Source organism: Cardiocondyla obscurior, linkage group LG06 (genome assembly GCF_019399895.1).
Source record: "Cardiocondyla obscurior isolate alpha-2009 linkage group LG06, Cobs3.1, whole genome shotgun sequence".
Classification (NCBI taxonomy): domain Eukaryota; kingdom Metazoa; phylum Arthropoda; class Insecta; order Hymenoptera; family Formicidae; genus Cardiocondyla; species Cardiocondyla obscurior.
In genome coordinates this window covers 1,871,751-1,897,165 of record NC_091869.1, presented here as the reverse complement: position 1 = coordinate 1,897,165, position 25,415 = coordinate 1,871,751, and the positions used below count along the sequence as shown (strand labels likewise).

General features: G+C 39.8%; 1 protein-coding gene and 1 long non-coding RNA gene across 3 annotated transcripts in view; one reads left to right on the top strand and one right to left on the bottom strand.

Moving 5' to 3' along the window:
- Positions 1 to 990: 990 nt before the first annotated feature.
- Positions 991 to 25,415, bottom strand: part of LOC139103460 (uncharacterized) — a 159,299-nt gene continuing 134,874 nt past the window's right edge. Inside the window, exon 5 of the mRNA XM_070658151.1 lies at positions 991 to 5,344. Coding sequence (XP_070514252.1) covers positions 5,039 to 5,344 — 306 coding nt within the window. The 3' untranslated portion in view covers positions 991 to 5,038. The remainder of the gene's footprint in view (positions 5,345 to 25,415) is intronic.
- Positions 17,470 to 25,415, top strand: part of LOC139103461 (uncharacterized) — a 58,174-nt gene continuing 50,228 nt past the window's right edge. The window contains exons 1-2 of one of the 2 annotated variants that reach the window (XR_011545893.1): positions 17,470 to 17,964; positions 18,075 to 18,118. This is a non-coding gene — a long non-coding RNA (uncharacterized lncRNA). Of the gene's footprint in view, positions 18,119 to 25,415 lie in introns of both variants that reach the window. The other variant, XR_011545892.1, reaches the window with a different exon arrangement.

Genomic DNA, 25,415 nt, shown 5'->3' with positions numbered 1-25,415 from the left:
ATCGCGCCCCTACAAAGAGATTCCGCTTTGCTCTTCGATCCACGATTTTATCGGATTCGCTGACACACTTGGAGTTCGGCGAACAGAAGGAATGTTTACGACTGCGTTAACCCGTACGACGTGTGCGGGCGTACATGTAAATTCGCGCGTCTTTGGATAAAAAATAGTTCTGAATTTATTCTTTCGATTTTCCCAAAGATTAATTTTACCATAATATAATTGTTAGTTCGAGAGATCTATTGTAATCATTTTCTTTCGGCAGTTGTAACATTTTTATAAATGTTTTAAGAACTTTAGAAAAATTTTTTTTATATATCAAATAATTATCGCGGCAGTATCTATTTGGATGGCTGAGATTTTATTTTTCTCGACGAAGATATATTAAAATAAAAACGTACTTTCTGCTACGCATTTTTTCTTGTTTTTTATTATTATTATTATTTTTTTATTAAGTCGAGAAATATAAAAATCAATGAATTTAAAAGAGATAAAATATATTGAAGTATATTAAATTTTACATGGCTCTATATATACTTAATAAAAAATAAGGAAAATAGAATGGATAGTAAATATTTCAGGCTGTACTGTTTTGAGCTTTTCTTATGTCCTACACAAAAATAAAAGTCAACAGTGCATGGAGAGAGATACAGTTTCCTTGAGAAATCCAGTAAAGGATTTCACGACGAGACGCAAATTTGTGGGATCCAAGCGGGATCTTGAGAACATACTCCAGTTGAAATCTTGCGCGTTTCTGAATTTTGGTATTTGACAGACTGTAACACTGAAATATCGATCCGCATTATTAAAATACTATGCCAGATATATCTTTCAGATCCTTATTCTTTACTAGAGCTTTTTTATAGATAGCGTAAACAATTTTGAAATATTAATTTATGTCAAATCATTTTTTTATATTAAGATTTAACTTCAAATTAGGTTAAAATAAATTTATATATTACTTTTTGGAACAATGTAATATAAATTTTTACGTCAAAAAGTACATTTGATTTCCGCGTGCGAATCATGAATTTGATCGGAGGAAAACTGTTGGGTTTTTCATCTCGCGATGAAATATAAAAATTTTGCAAAATTGCACGGAAATTTTGAGGCGAATAGTTTCCGTCGTCGAAACGGGAATCGTTTACCGCGTCTAAGTTTCCGCTAGGAATCCATTTAAGTCTTTCTGGAGAATGCGAAGGATCTAGAGCTAGCACCAAAGAAGATCCTCGAACCTGCCCCCGGCTTTTGCGACTCGACGGGCCGTAAAATTGGGATATCGATCGATCGAGGCCGCGGTGAGGAAAATTTCTACCACTGTCGATTTAGGCGTTCACCTGGGACCAGCTGCGTTTCGCGACATCAATAACGTTAAGCAAATACAGGAACTTTTCGCGACGGGGACGTAACACTCGCGATATTATTGAAACGACATAGTATAATTCGGACGCGAATCGGATATCATTTTGAAAATATTACCCCTGAATTATTTGATGAGTAAGAATTACAATGTGCGCACGTGTAGGTCACGCTCGGAAATAGGACAAGACGAAATTAATATTTTACAGAATAAAGAAATAACATTTCAATTAAATTATTTAATTAAGAAAATGAGTCGCGCGGTAATAACACTTAATATTCGCTCTGATATGTATAAATCGCGCGCAAAATAATGCATGATTACGTAAATTGTTCAATTGGAAAAATTAACATTGTGCTGATGTCAAATTGGTAGTGAATTTTCTTTGTAACGTTTAAATTGTAAAAAAAAAAAATAATTTTACAAATGCAATATTGGCAGTTAAATTAGACTTGGCGAGATGTGCCAATCCAAACGTTTTTGGAATAAGGTTTTATTATAAACTTGAATCGTTTTAATTTGTCTTTGACAAAGCGATGAATGATAAATCTGTGGGGAATAAAAAAATATTTTTCAATTTACAACATTGCGTGTATGTATATTTAAATTACGAAAATGCATCTCATAGGGTTTTTGTTTCTTCGTGATACTTGCTAAGTTTATCATTCCTTCGTAATAAAATTTTGGTACTTAACAGGATTATCTTAAACATGATTAAATCGCAGTATCTAACACATTTTAAGCAATAGCGGATACGATAAGCTGCGGCTTATTACCGTTACGAATGATTTTTCTTATTGTGCGTATAAATATATTTATTCGAAAAAGCGATAATGAGGAAAGTGTTCTTGGCACTTTGAAAATGGCTTTTGAATACGTAAATCGTAATTTTCTGCGAATAGATCCGCGTTAATGTTACATGCAGACACAAAGATTCGGCCAAATATGGCCGAATAACCGGAAGCGACATTTATGCGCGTTGCAGAATGTGTCTCTCTCGTAAACTCGTAAATTATTACGGCCAATAAATAACGCTCGGGTCGATGAGCGATAGCGATCAAAAGGAAACCGTCTCGTGATATATGCGTATCCTGTGCACCCTGCGGGAGCTGGTTACTCCTTCCATCTCTTAATCCAGACATACGTGCGCTCATGCGTGTCGGTGTGTGCATGGGATGTATGACGTATTATGTACGTGTTAAGCATATGTTAACGTGTATCGATGATGTGATATGTGCGGCGAGGCCAGTCGTGTATATCCTCTCGTTTTCGTTAAAGCACGCTTTCATTTATTTCCGTTTGTCACTCGCTTTCTTCGAAAGTTGGCCATATTTTCATTAATTTATGCCTTTGCGTGTTACATCGACTGGAAAATGGTGAATTCTGTCCGCGAATTAAATTAATTCAATAATTGGACCTGTGTCGTCTGGATTAATTTTAATATTGACATTTTTGCACGAATTTCGAACGAGATGAAAATTTCTCAGAGCATAATATCGTAAATTTCGTGCGTTTTTTCACGCAAGAAAATAATCGCTAAACGGTAGAAAACTGTAGTTAAATTATTTATATTTTTAAAAGGAAAAATCAAAGACGGGGTGGCCACTTTGGAAGACCGACGAGTCATACCTTAGATACTATAATATCACACCTACTTTCATTCTTTAAGTCAAACTTCGTGTCTTTACTTCGGTCACACATAACGTTTCTCTTTGTTCTGCATTTTTTTTTTCTTGCACGAACTTTTGCTTCACTTTCTCTGTCTCGTACTTGCCTTACGCGCACTTTCTTATTTTCCTGTCACGGTTGCTCGTCTCTTTTTATAGCGTCTTCTTCGGAGAACGGTCGAATGGACCATCTCTCGCGGAATTTCTCTCTCTCAAGATTTTCTTCTTTTCTTCATACGTCCGTGTTCGCTTCTCGTGACCAAATGCTCTTTGTCGTCGGCAGAGAAACATTTGAAACGGCCGCGCTGCACTCGGCGAAGTGAAAATCCGTTAGATTCATCGGACAATCGTACGTGACGCGTTCCAAGATTGCCAAATATTTTGCGAAATTGTGCGTCTGCGAAAAATTCTATGCAATTATTTAAAGCGAAAGAACAATTATGCGCGTGAGTTTGTCGATGAATAAAATGCCTTACTGCGTGATCAGTTATATTTTATAAAAGAATTCGAGATAAATATATAAAAATTAAATTGTTAATTAAAAACTTCCGTTGTACGTATACGCCGTTTTGCTAATAAAATATTGGTATACTAATTTCAAATTCAACATTATATGTTTTCATTACGATGAAGTGAATATATCGCTTTGGGTTGGATTTTCGACGTCATTTAGCCATTATTCATGTTGCATGCAAATTGTTTTTGTCGAAATAATCACGAATTTAAACTTTTACGCGAACCTGTAAGAGAGCTTCTCTTTCAATAAAATTATTATTTGTACCTGTATAACTGTGCCGACCGCGCATTTGCAATTTTCCAATGTGGGATATCCAAATTATTAATCTCGTTTTGTTGATGCCAGCACGGCAAATCCATTTATCGATTTATACGTAATTCGCGTTTCGCCGTGGTGTAGTGACTTATACGCGTTTTGGTAGTTAATCTCACGCGTGTCGTAAAACGGAATTTGCACGCGCTGCGCCAGAATTTATATCTCCGCGGTACGACGTGCATGCTATATGAAGTACGGCTAGTTCTGTCTAAACCCCACGACGGTAATTGTCGGAGCATAAAATAGACGGACTTTATTACGAAAATACAGTAAAACACGAATTAACTGTGGCTTTTCAAATTTACGTTAAATTTCATTTAAACGTCGATAAAACTCAAAATCTTAATAAATTAAAGATCAAAAGTTATAAATATAATGATATTATTCGATAATTTTTTAATCGCGTTATCTGATCCGTAACATTTACATTTAACCGTAAAATCTAAAAACTTTAATGAGAAGTTAATGACGACTGGAAGCCGAAATCGAAGGGAACTTTAAAGAGTTTCCCAGATCTGAAACTCGTTAAAAAGATTGGGAGTTAAATATGAGGAGAAATAGAAAGAGAAAAAAGAAAAAGACAGAGAGAGAGAGAGAGAAACCTTCATGAAAATTACGGGGAAACTTTCAACTAGTATTCGTTTAGCACGGTGAATACTGATCTAAAAAACTGCTTAAAATATACGAAGGTGCGTCCTACCATTTCTTCCAAAATTACCGCCGCTGTAATATTCACCTCAAAACGATTTTTTTTACTCTATATAAATGTACATATTTAATATACATTATAACACTAATATGACAATTGAACAAGCCGGTGGTAATTTATAAATAACTTATTTTTGGATAAAACTAAATAATTACTGAAAAGTGTTATAATAATGAATAATAAGTAGTTTGTTTTTATTAAAAATTTTTTTTTTATCGTCTTACTGAGATTTTTTTGTCTTTTTACGTTGTTTAACAATCTGCCGACAAACAAATACGACAGCTGAACATGAAAGCGTGGACCGAGAGCGAGTTGATCAACCGGTTGATCGCCTGTCGTCACTTAATCGCTATGCCTAACGTTATATTTAAGGATCGGACAACTGACAGTGAATCTGTCGCGCGTTTCTGAAGCGCGGGCTACAACATAATTTCCCATTCGAGGAGACCGACTCACACGAGAAGGCCGATAGGTCACGTTGCGAGTAAAACGAGCGCGAAAATTGCCGTGAGTAGCGGGCCGAGGTCTGCTCGGATGCTACGTGCAGCCGCGTGTATGTCGCCGGCGCTGAGCCTTTGGTTGTTCACGTATGCCTTCATCGCTTTCCGGTCAACTTCGTACACTTTCGAGCCGACCTCGGCGGTGCATTTGATCCTCATCTGACCATCTCTCCCAAAGTGTCGCGGTTCGATCATCAACCGCAGTCCTAGACTGTTGGGAATGTCTCCGTTGCTCGTGGGCGTTAACGGCGGATGCTGGACAGTATTCTCGAGTGATACCTGCAACCAACACGATTTAAGTAGTTTAATAAAGGGCAATGTTCGGCGGCACAGAATACGAGGGATGAAAGTCTCCATGCGAGAATAATAAGAGTAGACGATACCACATTTTGGCATTTGAAACCTAAGGAACTTAATTTGAGATTTATTCTCTTTTAATTATAATTTTTTACGTGATCGATTTCGATAGCGAACAGCCCGAATGAATATTAGAGGGTGCGTACGCGGGTGTTAAATATACGTGATAAAGCGATAATAATAAGAGAAAAATTTCGCTGAAAGTCGACACACCGCGAATCGTTTATTACGTACCGGGCTGCACTGAAAGAAAAGCAGCGGCTGGTCGGCGCAGCCGCGGATGAGAAACGACCACGCCGAAATTTTTGTCTCGCGTGCTGTTAAAGGCGAGCTTTTCTTTTAGACCGAGACGAGCGGACGAGAAAAATTGGGCTACGTCCGCTTTAATTTCTGACGGCGGATAAATTCGCGTGTCAGATCATTCCTCCGTTCCGTTAACCGAATTTTTTCGACTATTATTTGCGACTTCCTATTTTATACAACGCATTGTTCTTCACGGTAAAACCGTCGGCTATTGTGCAACGCGAGAAAATAATTGCTTGCAATTTCGAGTATCTCGCTCTTCTGATATGCGGAAGATCGCATCTTAATTTTGCAATAATTAACACCGAGTATCTTATACACGTTAATGTTAAGCAAGCGTTGAAACACGTAAAGTTACGTTTATTCGCAAACAACTAATAACTGAAATTTTATCAAGTATTATAGTAGACAGATTGATGTCTTCTTACTTAGAATTTTCTTTTAGTTCCCCCAATGAACAAACTTTCACAGAAATATAGTAGGTAGTTTTCCGCAGTTCGTCGCTTCAATACGGTGAGCGATATCGTTAGGGGAGTTTCGAAAGACTTGGACAGATCATAGGATCGTCTGCGAAACGTTGCGGGGCGCATACATATGCAGCGGACGATCAGCGGGCGTTTGGCTTTAAGCGTTCGACGTTAACCATAAGCCGTGGTACGAGCCATGTAACTAATCGAACTAGCACATTGGACCGGGCCAAACTATCGTCCTCGCTTTGTGGCGAGGATCGCCGACTTCGAAGTTAAAGCCCTAGTCCATGGAGAACTACTGTTCGTAGATAATGCTCGGGTCTGGACCGTCTTACTTACCAATAACTTCCGCATAGTGAAACCGAGAATAATGAACGTTGCATGACACGAAATTTTGGTGTATAAAGCGCCGCGATGATCGCTGGACGAACAATCGCGTGCATTATCATCGCCTTTGTAGGTATAAATAAAAATTATCTTTGACGGACGTATTTCGTAAAGTTAACTAAAATGCTACATTCTGATTGATAGTGACGATAGAATTTGCCGAAGTACATCGCGCTGTAAAACTAGCGTCATCGTTGCTTTCTATCTCTCTTTTTCTTTTTTTTTTTTTTTCCAAATACCAGTTGCATTTTGTTGCTTGTATACATATCGGTCGTGTCGGGTTTATTGATGCATTACGCTGTTTTGTATTTTGCATTTTGCGCAACGTAGTACACCCGAGGTGCGTCTCTAATGCGTCGAGATAGGGACTTTAACAAATGTGCCAAAGCTGTTTCAATCGAATTTTATTGGCCCTGGCATCCTTTTGATTTATACGTTATTACGTTTTATTACGATACCCGGCTCTTGGAGCTTTTTGAAGAGTGCTTTGCATTTTACGCTAACGTAATGACTACGTGAAATATTACAGGGTGATGCACGCTTATAAATTTTGACCCTATTAAGTTCCACCTTTTACATGCATATTTATATACGAAAATTAATTTTGCGTTTTTTTGAATTCTAATGAATTAATTATTGCTAGCAAACATGTAACAAATATACATATAATAATAAAAGGGTTTAATATTATTAAGCGCGTTGATTACACCTTACATTATTTATAGCTTGCCGCTTTGTTTTATCCGAAAGTTGTCGTCTTTTTTCTGCGCTAATTAGCGCGCTAAATATAGTACCGTTTAATTAAATTCCCATCTCCTATCCGCGGTACAATTTTAACGACATAATGTACGTGCGTCGCATATCACGAAAAAAGTGCCGGCGCTAATTACCCTAATCCTTTCATTATGAAAATCGCGGGCTTGACTTTGGGAGGGACTTGTTCTCCTCCGTATTGTCGGAGGCGTTGCGATGCTGCCGGCTCCACGGAACGGAGAGATTAGTAATTATAATTTGCAATAGATTTCGACGGGCAATGGTGGTGGCCTCCATAAACCTTTAGAAGGCAGTCATTATCAGTGACAGGAGTTAATCGTCGGAGTGGATTGCGCGAGCGATATTTCAAGACCGTTGTGTCGAGACCGCATCGCATCGCATCGCATTGCGTCGCGTCGCGTCGCGTCGCATCGGTTCGGCTTGGCGACGATTGGCGACGTCATATCAATGATTTATGCGCGTCCGTACGGATACCGGAAGATCATTGTTCGTCGTTCGCACGGCGCTTTGCGCTTCCAACGCGGCCGTTCCGCGCGCATTGTACCCCGCCTTTTCACCGCGAACAGTTCGTCGTGCGCGAACAATGTTTGCCGCGAGATTCGCGGGCCGCGGCCATAAGGGCGATTTGCCCGCAATTTCTGAAGGATCCCATTGTGCGATTGCCGATCGTGACCGGAATCCCGCGCGGTCGAGCGCGCTCGCGACAATGGGAAACGATTAGGAAACCGTATGTGTAATATGCATTCCCGCGAGGAAACATGGACCTCCCCTACATGCCGGGAATTTTTTTGGTCGCGGCGTATCCAAGGTTCGTACGTGACGAAAGGCAAACAAAGTACGTCTCTCGGTTACATTTTTTTTCTTTCTGCGTTATCACGTAGCTGCAAATTGGCGAATTTAATTTTCTTCCAGCGACAGTTTTACGGAAACTTTGTAATCTCTAACTTTAAGCATTTTAAATAAATTTTTTGAAAATATTAATTACCTTTAAATTAAAATTTAGAAAATATTAATTATCTCTTAATTAAAACTACCGCGTCGTGTTTTTCTGTCGGAGGAAGAAAAAAAAAAAAACATTTTAACGGCTAGGAATGTCACGAATACGTGCAGAACAATAATTTATTATTACAAATATTTTTTACATACGGTTACGCATTGTCAGTGCTAAATGGATGAGAAAACGCCAGGAAAATGAGATTTATGCCGCTTTCGTTTGCTCGTATTTCTCAACGGTGCGAACGACAACTTTCAGTGACGATGAAAGTACGCGAGAATAATGAAGCTTGCGGTGCCATGTGGACCGGTGCGCGCGCGTATAATTATATTTTTTGAAATAATTCTGTCCACACAGAATTTGTATTCGCCAGCTGGCTAAGAACAGTGTAAATCCTCATTTCCGGAGCGGACATTGGTACGCAGGCTGTGCACGCGTAAGCGCGCGGCATATTTTTGAAACAAAGTTTCTTTTGGAAATTATTCATGGAAATATCTCGCAGTTTAATTATTCGTCGTTCCTTTTTTAGCAACGTTGTTCGTTTTCTGGCGAAAATCGCGAGATGTTACGAAATTAACTAATTTTGTTCCTTCTTGAATCTCTTAATCTTTATTTACGGGGATTATGCTCGGCAACACTCGCGAGAAATAATATTAGTCGGAACTTCGTGCCTCTCGTAAAGGAAGATTTCTCGTCGTATCACTTTACGCGGCTCTCCGCCTTGCCGTTTTACTTCGCGAGGCCCCAGGAAAATAACGTAACTCCACCGTAACATTGTTTTGGATGGCTTACATGATACGAGGAGCAAAGGCTGGATTCAAAACAACAGCGGGAAAAGGTTCTGTCTTGGAATACAGCTCGTAGCTGATGTTAAAACAACGTTCTCGTAATATCTGCTTTAACGGCGCCTCCGGGTTATATCACGTGAATTGCAACGGCGCACGGTTTTCTTTCGGTTGCTTTGTACCTGCGTTTCTTAATGCCGGCGTAGTCATGGCGTTTGCGAGAATAATCTAGACTTTATGAGCACATGCCCGATGGGGCTTATGCGCGCAAGTAACAAAGCTTGCACGTCTGCCGGTGAAAGATACGAATCAGAATCTAAAATGCATGCGCACGAAATGTGTTTCAACAAAACTCGCGAAAAATCGCTATTATAATTATCTCAGGCTCGAGGAAAACGTCATTGTTATAATTTTTCACGGACATTAATTATACGCGTTTGTGAAGAAATTTAATCGTACCTTTTTTTTTTCTCCTCCGCAATTCGGTTCTCACTTCTGCGTTTGCGTGTAAAATCGCGTCGCTAAAGGGATTATCTGAGATTGATCTTCCGGCGGTAATGGCTGTGTTTCGCCGTTTTCATTAAAGCCGGCATTCATTATTCGGGCGCGAACAAATGGCGCGAAGGGAGGGTGGTATCGGGTCGCTTCAGACATTTGTCTCGCAGAAGCGAATAACAATCGCACCTAAATGGTAATTCGTGCATACCTGATATCGCTGATTTACGTGGGTTGCGGCGACGGGCGCTACGCTTGTCACGCGATATTGAACCGTGTTTACGAATAACGAGTTGCGGAAAGATTCATGCCGAAATCGCGAATGTCATCTTCTGGCACTGCCACCGTAACGAGCAAGCCGCTTTTCAACACTTGAATGAGTTATACGTATCGACAAGCACGCCTCGAGCCTTGTCATTCTAATGGGGACATCAACGAGTATTTACAGTACAGATATCGATAACCTCCTCACAATAATAATTTCTTGAACAAAGAGATATTCTGTTAAAAATTAACACATATATGCTAAACTGTTTGAGAACGGTTTATTAATTATAATTATAATTTTTTTTTAATTTGAAATTCTTAGAAAAATAGACAGTTATAGCGAAGTAAAAATTAATTCGGCGACTCGGGTTAAGTTTTCTGAAGAAGGCTGATCAGTAACGCAACTTACCTGTAGCCTGGCGTATAAGAGTATTAGTAGCTGAATCTGAGTATCTGGATGACAGGATGAAGCTCTCTTTGAAAATTTATGAGATGTCTTTTCAAGATGGGCCACATCGATATGGATGAGATTATCGATTAAGCGCGCAAATCTTTCAGAAGTTCTTTGAACCGCAAGCCCCTTTCGTAAGAAGCTAGTAATGAAACGTCCGTTCTCGTTAAGTTAGCTGGTGGCAAATTCACTTACTGGGCTCCTACAGAGCTGGAATTGCGCACAAAATCCAATATAGGTTTTTGTCATCAAAGAAAGTACTTTTGTCTTCGAAAGAGCGCTGCGAAAAATATCTTGAAAGATTCGTTAAACTAAAGCGTCTAAAAATAGTGATTCGCTTATTTTAAAATACAAATATAATTTTCAAGCTGGTCTAATTTTATTAAAATTTATTATCTCTCGTGCCGACTTTAGCAAGGTTTTACATTAATTAACATTATTATTTGCTTCGTAGAGAGAAATGTTGCGATACACAGTGTACGCGTTTAGCACGGGAGAGACGCGATTACGTTCGATTGAAATTATCCTCGTCACGGATAAACGCAGATTAAGTCTTATCCTCGAAGATCTCGATTCCATTGCTCGCGGCTGTTTCATTTCGCAATCACGTTTAAACGTCGACAATTTTCTGCTTTAACGTTGCATACTAACTTGGGGCATTCGGTAGCCCGTCTAACTTACGCCTCTTAAACCATTTTGCATGAAATTAGACGTTTTATCGCTGCCGGCCGACCACAACTCCGCAAAGTCCCTTGATTACTTAAGAAAAACACGAAGATGATCACGGTTTTTCTGTTTCTATTTATCGTGGACTTTACCCCATCGTGGATTAGGATATTTGAAAATTTCAGAGGCACACGTTGATTTTCCAAAGTTTATTATGTCATATTATTATTAAACAATAATCTTTTGAGAATATTAAGTATCGTATTAATTAATAATCGTAAAATATTAATCGGAAAAAGAAAAAAACCTTTTGCGCGATCTTTCATCGTATCGAAAGGCTTTCGCGCACAAATAGGTTAGAGGTGATCTTTATGATATGAGATTGTCGCGATCGCGAAGTAAATCTCGCAACGTTTACAAAGTTGCACATCCCTCCGCGCGAATACATAAGATATTCACCCAAGTTATACTTCGGACTTTGGCTAGAGTTCTTCTACGTCGCTTTATGCGCCGCGTTTCTCAAATCGGCGAGAACGCGGCGGCGCTTTGTTATCAGCGTGACTCCTCTCGTCCCTCGGCACGACGAAACTTTTTCCCCATGCGCAATTTGCCGACGACAATGCCTTGCCACGGGACTCGCCTGCAGGGCTTCGCGCCCGGTCTGTCTCTTCTCCCTTATCGTACCCTCTTTCTTAACGCTGAACTCTCGCCTGCCGCATTACCCCGTTCTACTATCTTTCGCCTCGTTCCCTTCGTTCCCGGCCACCTTCCTTCATTTTGAGCGTTACGCCTGCTTGGTGTTGTCTATGTGCCTCTTTCCCGTCCTGTAATCATATACCCGGATAATATCACGCTCCCTCTTTCGCCGTCGTTGTTAACACCAGAAAAATATAACATCTGGGAAGAAAATATATCGAAAAAGTCCATGTAATAACACTTCCGTTCTTTTCATAATTTAGTTTTTTTTTTTGTTATACCGCACTAAATGAGACAGTAGAATAAATTTTTCGTTTCCTCTGACACGCTTATCAAATAAGACAAAATCTTTTGATTTTTCTTTTACGACGATCGAAGTCTTTTTATAGATACTTTTGAGCAGCTGTTTTAATTTTTCATCGTTATTTCGGATCATATATTTTTGAAAAAGCTAATATAACGTCTGACATACATTTGCATAAAGTGGAATATGTGGGCATTAGTAAATTATATCCGTAAGAAATTAAATCGCATGAGAGCTTGATATGAGCGTGTGCCTGCGAAAATGTATTACTGCATTTTTTGATAGCGCTTTACGATGATCAATTTTAACGACTGCAGAACGTATCTTTTCAAATCTTTCTAGCCCATTTCCGCTCTTTCTCTCGGACGTATCTGCATATGAAAAATGTATTTGCTCCGCTTTATATCCGTCTTCCGCTCGCGGATAAAAATGCGAATCATTTTTCGCTCGCTTAGTACCGCTCGCGAACTCGCGGGGTAATATATACGCCAGGTACATCGTCGCCCTCGCTATTTTTTTCTGTATCCTCTGCAACCCTTTTTTTTTAATTTCTTTAACTATTCGCTTTACAACCTACATTCGTTTGTAGGTATTAATTTCTTATACGTATCCATCGATTTGGTCATTAATCTTGTTCACAAATTTTTCAATGAATTTTCGGAATTAATTTTATTTCCGTTTTATCTTTGCATTTAATTATTTATTGATTGTAATCTTTGTAGATACACATTTTTTTCCCATTTATGAACATCTCGTAAATCAGTATTTTATTATCTCGTTGCTAGTTTTATGACTTCGTACACTACATTACTTACTTTATTTACGTTTCTGCTGTCCCATCGTCCTACTTTACGTTTCTTCCTCTCGGAATACTTACTCCACGCGCGACTCTACCTTGCCTCCAATAAGTTCAGCTTCATTCTGCGGATGCAGAATGTATATATCGCTTTTTCGCATATGATCGTGTCCGCTTCCATTTCCTTGGAGAACTTCCGCGCTTGTTTCTGAATTTACTTCCGGTCGCACACTTCTGCCTTTTATTTGCTTCCGCGACGGAAACGAGACATAACTTTCTCCATGCTTCCGCCGGTCGTTCGGTTGCTGAACAGCGTCGCGAATCAAGTCTTTCCTCCCGTGTCACATTGATTATACGCAGAAGTTGTGACCGTCTTTTCAAGTTTCGTCTCAATATCCCGTGGTACTAAACGTTAGATTTAATTTTCGCTCCTACTTTGGATAGTCGTCGACGCGAAAGCGCACTGCGGTTTCCGCTCAAGATTTGTTTTTCCAGCCTTGCAAACTCCTCTCGTTTCTTCAGCGGGCTTTTGTCGTGTGGTCGTTTTACCTTCGGTCGTTTGATCCCGGTATTCTCATAGTTTTCTTCCCGTTCTGTCTCTACTCCTATCTCTCTGCTTTTTCCTTTTTTCTCAGTTTCCATCGCGCCGACAGAAATCAAATGGTCGGTCTAGTTCAACTTGGAGTTAGTCTCGACCATTGAGGACACTATCAATAGTACCATTGGCGAATCTGAGACGACTCCGGGGTAGATTCAAGTTGATTTCAGATTCGAGATACTTTTCTCATTTAATTTTTCAATCCAATTTTTTTTATTACACATTTATTACGCGCCTTCTATAATTTTTCAAAGTTTAAATAAAATGAAGTATAATAGTGCAGTAAAAAACCTATATTATAATAACAGATTTATTAATAAAAAAAAAATGCTTTACTTTTTTACGGGGAAAATTACAAGTCTGGAAAAAATATCTAAAGTGAAAAAGCGTATAATTATCTCTGGTCTTTTATCTCTCGCGTTGAGATTTATATTTAATATTTTATTTTTATTTTACATTTCACAAAAGAATATCGTTGTTTCTTTATCTTTTCCGTAATTGTGGTGTGCCAATATATTTATGGCGATAATATTGATCCTGCTTTTATACAGGCTCCTCAACATTGTCGTCCGCCTTCTCCCGTTGTCCGTCACCAGACTCGAGTCTCCTGTGTTGCTTCCCTTTTCCTCAAGGTTTTCATTTCCAGAGCAGAGATTAAATGGTGGAAGCGACTACGTGGACAATCCGCCGGGCTTCGTGCGTTATTGAGTCGCCGTCTTTTCCTCTTTTCTCTTTTGCTTTCATTTCCTCTCTTTTCGCAATCGCTTTTATTATCCGTTACAGATCCGTCGTGGAAAAAAATAACGATGTCTGTTTAGTCGACAATTTTTTCTTGTTTTGTTCTCGCGATACAAATGCAGAAGCTACGATTACAATTCTCCGTGTCGTCAGAATGGGAGGAAGGGTTCGCAGAAAATCTGCGTAGGCAAAACGTGAGTCGGGCGATTTTTATTTTTAATTTTACATCGGTAATGAATTATTTCCGCAAAGTCTAGTTTGATTAGATTTTCTAAAATAATAATTTGTATAGAGTATTCAGCTACAGTTTCTTAATATTTTAGCAACCACGAGATTTTGGGAAGCGATTTAAAAAAAAGTAACCAGACAACGTTCATTCTTTGCGAGAGAATTTTTTTAAACCGTTCTTTCGTGCTTATTTCGCCGTGCGAGATGTCTGTGCATCCCCGACTGCCTCTTTTTTAACCGTTTCACATAGTTTTCATTGCCGCAGTTAAGATTAAGTGGCAGAACGGCGACGTACCTCGTGCATTACTGTGCTCTGCTATATTCTTTCCTGCTTTTTTTTGTTTTTTTTTTTCTTTGCTTCTTTTTTTCTCTTTTGCTTTCTTAGCCTTTTTGTCTTTCTGTTCCTTTTTCTCTTCGTCTTTTTCTTTAACGTCGGAAGAATCATCCGGAATTCAAGTGCAGAGCACGATAGGGTGCACGATTTCTCTCGCTTACCTTCTACACTTCCATTTTCGTCTTACACGCGAGACCTGACAAAGCGCGATTTCATGGGGAACTTTGTAGACTCGTTATGGGGGGACTCGGGTTTCTCAAACGCGGCACGACTCTCTTCTACTTCTACTTATTGCCAGTTATTGTCGTTATTATCTTCACGTTCTACGTGATACTCTTTTGCTTAACATAATCTATTATAAAGTTGGTAATAATCTATCAAACGCGAAATTTTATTTGAAGCTCGTACTTTGAGAGAATCATATTAACGGCCATTGAATGAATTCTTCAATTTGTGGGCATTAACGGGATCCAACATCGAGATAACCATTAATCCCTCTGGCACATTTCTTTTTTGCGGTTTAGAAAGCGCGACAGTTTGGAATGTTCTTCACGTCATTTGTTGCAACTAATTTGTATGATATTCGTACTGAAACAGCCGCAATTCATCGGTTCTGATTATAATGTCGACAATGTTAATTATAACGAAATAACAGGGACTGCACCGCGGCCATTCGCGTAACAGCTGGCTTCAAAGGCTCGCCGAGCATTTCAATAATTCGCCACCCCTTTCTCGCTTCTCTCACCCTCTTTCCCTTTTGCTTCTCCCCTTTTGATTGTCCAGACGCGCTAATCACGATTCGCGAATTATATTATTAATTACAGCGCGCGTCAGCGCAGCCTAATTGCAAAATTCAAAACTGACATTACCAGAACGAGGCCCGATACCACCGGTACCAATCAATCACGTTTAGCGCGCTCGCGTTTCGTTCAGTTCTCTGATTTTGTGGCTCGCATTAACAGTCCCCTTGCGCTTCTACCCCCGCCATGATTTTCTCTTCCACCTGCTTCGTTTCCGCTGGCCTGTCTCGCTGGTATCTCGCGTGTTCATTCCCGCACTCCAGAGCACGCGCTTTCTCTACCTAGATATCACCTTCTCCGATGTGCGAACACGCATGTATGTTTGATGAGTCGCTTGCCACGGCATGACACCCTGCATAATTCATCCACATGCGCCATTTGCGCGACGGTCAGACGGCTTGACGTACTGGTTGAATTTTGATTCACCGTCAAGCCAGAGACTCAAAGAGGGACATTCCATGACGTGTCTCTGGATGAAACTCGATTTCTGATCCCGCGAACTATGTCGCTGAATTTAGGGCACACGTCACATTTACCTAAATTATTGTACTACGCAAAGAAGCGTTATGTATGACACAATTGCTTTTACGTCATACTTGAGTTACAGGCTTATCTGGAAAAAATGTTTGCATGAGCATAAAGATTTTAATTCCCCCTTTTTTTTTTAATCTAGAATTTTTTTTTATTACATTCTAAAGGCTGGGCTCGACAATCACACGCACGAAATTCGATTTGTCGACTCTCGCCATTAAAGCGACAATGTCTTTTTCGACAACGGGCGCGACATCTTTGTGCTCAATAAATCTCAGTGGTTCACGATCCTACGCTCGAAATCGTTATTCGGCCTGTTCTCCGCGATCTCGATGAGGGAAATAAACCTTTATCCCGAGTGCGCGCGAGCACGAGAAAAATCTCTCTCGTTCTTAGAGAGGAAACAGAGTGTCGGGGAGATTTGAAATCTTGGCGAAAAGAAAGAGACGACGGAGAAGGTGAGGAAGATGAGCGCGGAGGCGAGGGGGTTTTATGGCATTTTGCGAGCTCGTGCTCGATCAATGGGGCTTGAAGACTTATAAATCCGTGGCGGGCGAGTCGGTCGGCTTCGTTTTATCGTCGATTTTAAGCGCCTGCCGTACGCGACGTGCGCGAATCTCGTCTATCCCGAGGATCAAGGTCGCTTGTCGATTTTTCCGATCCAATCTGAAATCTCTCTTAACGCGTGCACAGTTCTTTTTTCGTGATCTATCGATTCACGACAAGATAACACTATTCCCGTGCAAACCAAAGCAAGCACAGTATTTATAATTAATAATAAAGGATTTATTGCACTCAATTCTAACTTAAAATGCCGCGACGTTATTAAATTTTATACGATTAGTTGTGTTATTCAAATCACGAGAACATTTTTCAACGTGTACCTATACAAATTACAGCAATCGCTGTCGCTCGTAATATTGAATTTTCTGCTAGTTTACAGTATATTAGCGAACGAACAGATTCTGTTTTTCTCAAATATACAGCGATTCCGCATATATACCAGCGTAATGAGAGTTTTCGTTATGCCGTCTTTAAAAGCCACCGCTTTTTACGCCGAATTATATTTCGCTATCTCCCTTTGATTTCGACTGCGTCGAATCGATACTGTTCAAATTCGCAAATCGCCATCGGCGTATAATGCACGCATCCTGTATTAAGAGTGGTAATATTTTTGAACACGTGTTTTACGTTCTCGTTTTATTTCACGGGCAAAAATAACGCTGTCGCCGATCGGTGCGAGCGTAATCCAAACTGGAATTTTTGCATCATTGAAAATACACGATGACAGCGAATGAAAACTCGCTTCAATAATCTGTTTGCCAACGAGACGAAATTCTCGATGAATTACTCGACATTAAACCTAGCTTTTATGGCGATTATTATTTTCATCAAACTGCTATTTTTTTGTCGAGTACTCATTAAATTTATATTGATTCGGTTACAGCACTCGTTAAATTACGGACCTTTTTAAAAGCACAAACTATAGTTTGTATCAAAAAATTGTATCAAAAATCCTATTTGTAAAAAATTGGTGTGACGTCTGAATTAATTGATTCTATTGTTGCCGTTTATTAAATTATATATATTTTTTTTGTTACAGATCGACGCAGCTGCATTCACCGTCATCATCGAAAGTGCCGTCACCGCCGGTAATAATAATTTTACGAACCGCAGCCGGTTCGTCGGTCGTTCCGGGAGTTCGTTAAGTATACGGGCGGATTTTTTTGACACGACTTTTTTCTAAACGCGAGTGTCGAACATGGAACGCGCGAAAGTGATAATTGAATAATTTTCGCGATTATAAAATCACGGTCGGGGTGTTCGCGAGTGACTTGTGCGCGGAAGGACGACTCGTCACGACGTCGCAACTGAGAGGAGGAGCAGGCCCGGGGGGCATCGTGCATCGGCGGAGCAACTTATAAGTAAATATCAATTTTTTTAATTAAATTAAAAAAAAACTTTTACTTTTTTTTTGTTAAACTTATGAACTAACTAGCACGTTTACTTTAATATGTTCCTCTTTATGTTACAGTCACCGGCAGAACTCTACAACTCCGCTGGAGCTCATGCAGATTGGTAAGTCGCATCAATTTTTTTTTTTATTGTTTGTAATTGGAGTCTTTTAAAGAATAGCGCGCGCGTAGCACCTGATCTAAAACGTTTAAGTGCGATTTTTATTGAGACAAGCGCGTGAAGGGTCGATTACGCAAAGGATTCTAGGCAGATAGAAGCCGGCAATAGTAACATCTGGTTTAGCTCAGACTTCGGCAATGAAAGGTAAATGCTAGTCGGACTGGACCGTAGGAAGAAGTATCCGTTCTGTAATTGGTCGCGAATGCTTTCCGCCATTTATTGGCTAGCAAAAAGCGAACCTTCTCCCTTTCACGCTCGATCGACCTTAACCGTTTCCCCGACGTGCTAATCGCCACGTCGTTTAACACTCCGCTTCTCGCCCTTCGCCCGCGCTCGTCGACGACTGCGAAACCAGACGATCAATCAGGCGATCCACATATTTCACCGCTTTGTCGCGGTCGCGCTCGTCTTCCGACACCGCGATCTCAAATGTATTTCAGCGTCACCTGTAAATCTCGATTGCCCGCGAGTTATTCGTATCTTTGTCACTGTAATGAATTTTCCGCTCGTAATCGTGGAAAATGCTTTTTCGGTACACTTGTATTTCCCCTGAGTGTACATTTATTACAATTTATTATTACATTCCAAATTAAAATTTAATAGTCGCATTTTGTTAAATTAAATTTTATTTAAAATCTCGCGCCGCATTATTACTTATTCAACAGCATTTTATTTAACAATTGATGAACGTTATTATTATTTTGTAGATTTAAAACGAGATATTCGTATTAGCAATTACGATGAATTTCAAATTACTGTGAACAGCAGCGTTTTTCAAAGCGAATATTAGTTGTATAAGTTTATTCCGCGTTCACACTAACACGATATAATTTCTACAGAATTGCTTCGTGAGGTACGTAATGTAAACACACGCATCACGATATTAATTCGATAAACTCGCAATATATTTTATGCACTAATCAGATAAACTCGCGACGTATTTTATACTTTTGCGTATGCGTTGCGTATGTACTTATGAACTGTTCCGTTATATCATATTTTAAACTCTTAATAATCTGATAATGCAACCGAATTATCTTTTACGCAACTACTCTTTTTATTAATGTCGCCACTTTTTGAACTTGAGAAAACGTCGCGATAACGACGATAGCTTTTCTTCGCGAGCTCCTCTTCTTTTCTCCTCACGAGAGTCTTTCTTTTATCTTTGGAATACCTCTCGTTCTCCATCGGCAGGTATATCCTGGGGGAAAAGTTAAATGAATATTCAGGACCGTCGAAGCGCGTTTACATTCAGCTGCTACTCGTGTGCGAGAATGCAAACAAACGATGAGGCCATATCGATCCCTCTTCTATTTTTCTTCCCCGTATGCGACAGAAAAAAAAAGTTGATTCGTACTACTAATTTTTCGCTTCCATTTGCGTTTTACGAGAATTTGGCAGTCTGATTATTTTTATTAATGCAAATTTTTTATCGTTAAATAACACTTTTTTTTAGTTTGAACTTACACTTTGAATTCTATCATAAAAAATTCCATTGAAAACATTTATAATTGTCACTGAAAAAAGTAATACTAAATATTTATTTATATTTGTTTTAAAAAATTACAAAGAAAAAAACAATCTATTTTAATGTTTAATACGATTTTCACGATTTGTAGTTGTGCTGTTGACAGATAAAAATATTATCGCCATTTTTTCGGCTGCATATGTCGTAAACATACGTCTCTATCGACTAAAAGAATTAATAGGATTGTGTTGTACAGTTAGTGCATCGCTGTATGCAAATCCGCTCTATTTTTTTTTTTTTTTTTTGTAAATGTTGATATATCGCTGAAGATCGAGAATTGCTCGGAAATATTTGCAGTTTTATCTACAAACCGTGAGATAACAGCGGAGATTTGTCTCATGGCTTTGTACTGTCGAAGATTCGAGGAAAGGCCGATAGGAGGGAAGAATAGGAAGAAGAAAGGGAGAGATAGAGAGAGAGAGAGAGAGAGAGAGAAGTTACAGTTGGAGAATTGCAAAACACTATTTTGAATTTCATAGCGATGGTACCCGGGATTCTGAAATTAATCAGATTCAGTCGCACAATTCTGATTATAGAGTCCGTAATTTGATTTATCTCCGCGTTATCGTCGTGCCATTTATTTTACGATACGGTATACCGCCGGACGCCGTAAACGGGTGAGGTACCGGTGGTACTTCGCGTACTGGAATGAACTTGGCCGACCCTAGCTGGCCCTAGGGTAATTTATCAAATTGCATGCTGGTAATCGTTATTACAACGCGGCCGGCTATTATCGCGGCCAAATCTCAATCCTCGTTGCCTTTTAGCGGGCCATAATTGGGCCGTTAACGTGTATCGCGTATATTTGCTGGAGCTTTTTACAACATTTCGCTAGATAAGTCAACGTAAATGAGCAATACCAACAAACTCAAACTTGACACATTGCAATCTTAATAAAATTGTACAGCGGCGCATTGACCGAGAATTATGCGTAAAATGGGCCGATATCGATTGTATTTTCATAAAGCCGAAAACATATCAAGGTATCGTGATATCACAGTACGTTATTCATCATATATTAATATCACTTTTGGCCTTATTACTATTTCACGAGTTTGCACTATCTTTAATAAAATTAATTGGAGCAAACGCAATGCTTTTCGCTGTGATTTAATAACATAGAATTATTCTTGGGTAAAATTTCTGCTCTTCCTCTTTCCTTTTTTTTCGTTTTAGCTTCGTTAAATAATTCCTAAAGTCGGAATATTTCAATTTTAGTACTTTGATATTTGCTGACGTCGTACCTATATGCAATAAATAACGTTGAATAATTTTGCGAAAATTTTGATTACGTTACGGGCACATTAATAAACGTTTTCATATCGCCGCAAATATAATAGTTGCAAAAGAGAAACATACCGTAATTAACGTGTAGCCGGCATCATAAGCCACCGCGAACACGACGGGCAAAGAGTAAGTGCGTCGGCTAGAGAAGGGGATGGGAAAACATTTCATGAAGTTAATGAATTCCTATGGGAATACCGTAGAACTGGCTTCGGGCCATTAATACGGGCCATTCACAAACAGAACTCTTCGCTCTCTCATGCCAGATACCCTCGTTAAAACTTTCGAAGCGTGCGAGCATCTCATCGGAAGACGGGGAAAGAGACCGCGAAAAAAAAGGGGTAGCTCCCTTTGCGGAAACAAACGGAGGGTGCATGTAGGTCCAGCCTCCTCCCTTCGCTACCTTGACTGACAAACTGTTGGTCTTTGTGCCGGTAAAGCCTCCGCGTTTTATGGGGGAGACGTAGAGCTCGCGACGTTTACGAATATTACCCTCAACGAGCTACATCGCTCTAGGAAACACTTTCTCGAGTGTTAATGAAACATTTGGTGACGCAACATTGTCACGCACGATTGTTTGCGTCATTTGATGGAACAATCGGGCCAATGTCTTTGGACGAACGCTCAAGTATTATCTATAATTTTTTAATCGTTTTTTATAATTTAATTTTTATAGTTATTTTACTATAGATAATTAAAACAGAAGGAAAGAATTATCGCATAAAATATTTAAAACGTGAGATACCTTAGATACTCTTTGTACGTATTACATATTCGGGGAGTCACCTGCTCTGTATTGAGGTAGAAATCCGACAGGATAAGTTGGAACGAAACATATGCTACTAGAAAATTACTAGCTTGTGATAACCGTTAATTTTACGACCGGGCTAAAATAAATACGCCAAGTTCGTACCATAAATTACATATGCCTCGCACATGTTCCTGCCATTATCTTGAGTGGACACTCGGATAATCGCGCAGGTACTCAGCACGAAAACGTCCTAGGCAGCTAATTAAATATTTAACTTGCAGCCATGGGCTGAGCCCGGTGTGTGAATGTAGCCGTCTGTATTTTTCTGCGCGAGATTAAGTAGACGTTAATCAGTTACGCGAGGATGCCAAAATGCTTGAATGCTTATTGACTTTTTCTACGGAACATTTTCGAGTTCATTTGACGTTGCATAGAATACTCGAAAGTACCGTTTTCATGCCAAACAGTCACGTCCGGGTTTCCGTTTGTTTCAATCCGAAATAAAAGTAAAAAGTAAGTCTTTAAGGAAACATGAGACGCATATTGCGCAGTTCCATCGCGTAATATCAGAATATGTGTGTGTGCCGCGAGTATTATTAGTATTTACACACGTATGTGCGCGTATATTCCTGTCGGGAGATAAACGAAGTGGTGCTTTTATCCGCAGTCTGATATTTCGACGAGAGCCCCGTAGCATTATGCGACTTTTCATGCACGGTATAAGAAAGTCTATGGGAATGCCCATAGAAAATTTATGAAAACGTTGGTGGACACGCTATAGAATTTTATTTCGACGGGGCTTGCAGCGTGCATGTCGTTAAGAAATCAAACAAACTTTGGATAATAGATTCCGCAACCGTGAAAGCATTTTTCCAACTTGTTTCTGATCTCTTACCCGAGCCAGTTTTTCATATTAGTCAATTCGTAATAACATACGTCCCGCGATTCGTTTAAGCGTTAGCATTTTATGAGAATAAGAATCTTCTGTAGCTTGGACTCGCAATTATTGGTTTTTAGTTGGCCATTTTCAACGATTTTTCATCTAATCATTGAATATACGTATAATGCAGAACACGTATCGATACATCGCGCGAGAAAATCTGGCGGGTGTGCGTGGATGTGTGTGCACGCACGCACGTTTCTACTTTGCAGATACTCGGAGAATCTGGAGGAAATAGATCCGCGCGTGATCCATCGGTCGGAATAGCGGCTCGCCGTCGAAGAGCGGCGCGCGTCGGTTTCGCCGCTCTGACACGTACGTATCATTTCCGCGGTAACGCATCTCGTGACGAGGGATGTCGATAAGTGGATATTGCGAGGAACAGAGAAGAGTAGGAATCAAGGGAGAGAGGAAAATCTCCCGTGGGAGCGCCACGTACGGCGCATCACGTATATCCATCGGATACTACACGTACACTGCGACGAGTTCTTCCTCGTCTATCCCCTTCGATTCGCAATCCCTTCCGGCGTTCTCTTCTTATAGTAAGGTCGGATTAACGATTGAACCGCGTCTCGTCGATCATTGCCCGGGATTTCTGCTCTCTCTTTCCACTCGCGCGCGTTGTTTTGTAGCCCGTCAGCTCGACACGTCGATCGATGTTCGGAAACATAGTGACGTAATATGAATTGTGCAACAATTCATCGCAATCTGGCAAATCACTCGTCGCTAAAATAAATTTGATTAAAAGCCTCACCTTCAACGTAATAAAAAAATATTATTTTCGTTTAAATCGATTATCGTTTGCTTCCCGAGTACATCCAAGTACTTAATTAATAATATTCTTCTGCCCGTTAATTAATAATACTTGATAGTAAAAATCAAACGGCTTGAAATATGGGAAATGCATATATGAGCAATTTTTTTTTTCCTCCTTTCATCTTTTCTTTTTGACCGGTACCTTTTAAATTGTTTTTTAATTTACGTCCGATAGATGTTTCGGCGGAAATACTTAAAATTCTATATTTGACTTTACATTTTGGTTAATGGGATCGATATTACAAGTGGACAGATTCATCGCGTCGTTAGTGAATTATACGTCCGCATGAAGCGGTCCTAACGATGACAGCATCGTTAATGGATCCTTATTCGAGTTCTGTTTTAGAACGATATGTCGTGCTGACCCATTCACTCTGCATCATACATATGCTCTAACACGCGCGTGCACATACTCATACCGAGTGAATGCCAGGATGAAGGGATAATGGAGTATTCGAGATTTAAATTCTGTCAAGCTATAACGAGGGGAACGCTTATTACACTCCGCGACAGATCGGTAAAAGAGTAAAAAGCGCTATATATTTTGCAGCGTGTAAAAAGGGTGAATAATTCCACTCAACTATGAGAAATCGCAGTTAATATTATTGATAAATAACTTAACGTTCTCCACGAGGTACGGCAGATTAAAGAATATATATGTGTAGCATCGGAGATATTACTCACAAATATATTATGATCTGTTTGAAGAGAAAAAAGAACTAGTTTGATGTAACGTAAATCGAATAAAGTCTCCTGGATCGAATTTGTCGTCAATTTAATATGGAATACTTTTCTCGTAATAAATGTCGCATATACAAATATATATGCAATATTTAATTTTGATTCCCAGTAAAAATATCTCGTTGAAAAATAAATATAACGAGACATGACTTCGGTATACGTCTCACGGGTTTCGTTTGTAGTAAAACGATGCACCGTTTTGTTGGTCGCAAAAGAAGAGATCGATTCGAGCTCATCCCTCACGAACGCGCAGGAGAGCGAGATTAAGTGACCGGGAGCGGCAATCCTCGTCCGCGCGATCATCCCATTGTACATCGACGTCGCGGAAGTGAGATACAACCAAGGGTGGCTCGCTTTGCGCTCGAAAAAAAAAAAAAAAAAAGAGACGTATCGCCTCGTTCTTGCAGCAGGTCAAAATCAGTGGCGCGATAGGCGCGCGCGGCCGGAAAATCGATAGCTAGTATCGGCCGCGCAGATACCCGCGGCATAAATCTTCTATGTTTTTTCTCTCCTTTCCCTTTTTTTTTTCGCTGCCCACCCACCGGTTGCGCGTTTCCTATCGGACATTTTCCGGTTGCTCTTCCCCACACGTGCGCAAGCGCAAGCGGCCTTATCGGCGTTTCCGTAAAAATTCATTGTACGAGTCGCGATAAGCAACGCGAGATCGGTCAAGAAATGTACTTTGCGTGTCGCTGGACTTTCACGTAGCCAAGTCGCATCGAGAGCCATTCTCTCACTTTACGTCACGTACTAGGTTTTTACGAAACGATTTTATCTTCGATTGTCAATTTGGGACTTCCGACGTGAATATCGGAAACAGATTTTTGCCGACTTTCGGACGATCGTACTACTGCATGCGAAATGCAGCCGGTCGCTTCAGCGGTCTCCTTTCGCTTCGAAAATGCGCATCCTCCAGATCTTTTAGACATTCAGCGAGCAGCATTGTAGCTTCTCCGCAAAACGAGCTTCAGAATAACGATAATAAAGGAAAGCCACGCTTTAATGTCACGATTATATTATTGCGAAGCTACTGTCATACACACACGCAAACTGTTTCCCTTCCAAAATACAATTATTTTAAAATTCCGAATATTAAAAACGCGTCTCATATTCCATACTGCGTGCTGTATGTTCTTATGTGTCTCGCACTTTATTCGTTTCATTTTCGTACTGTTATACG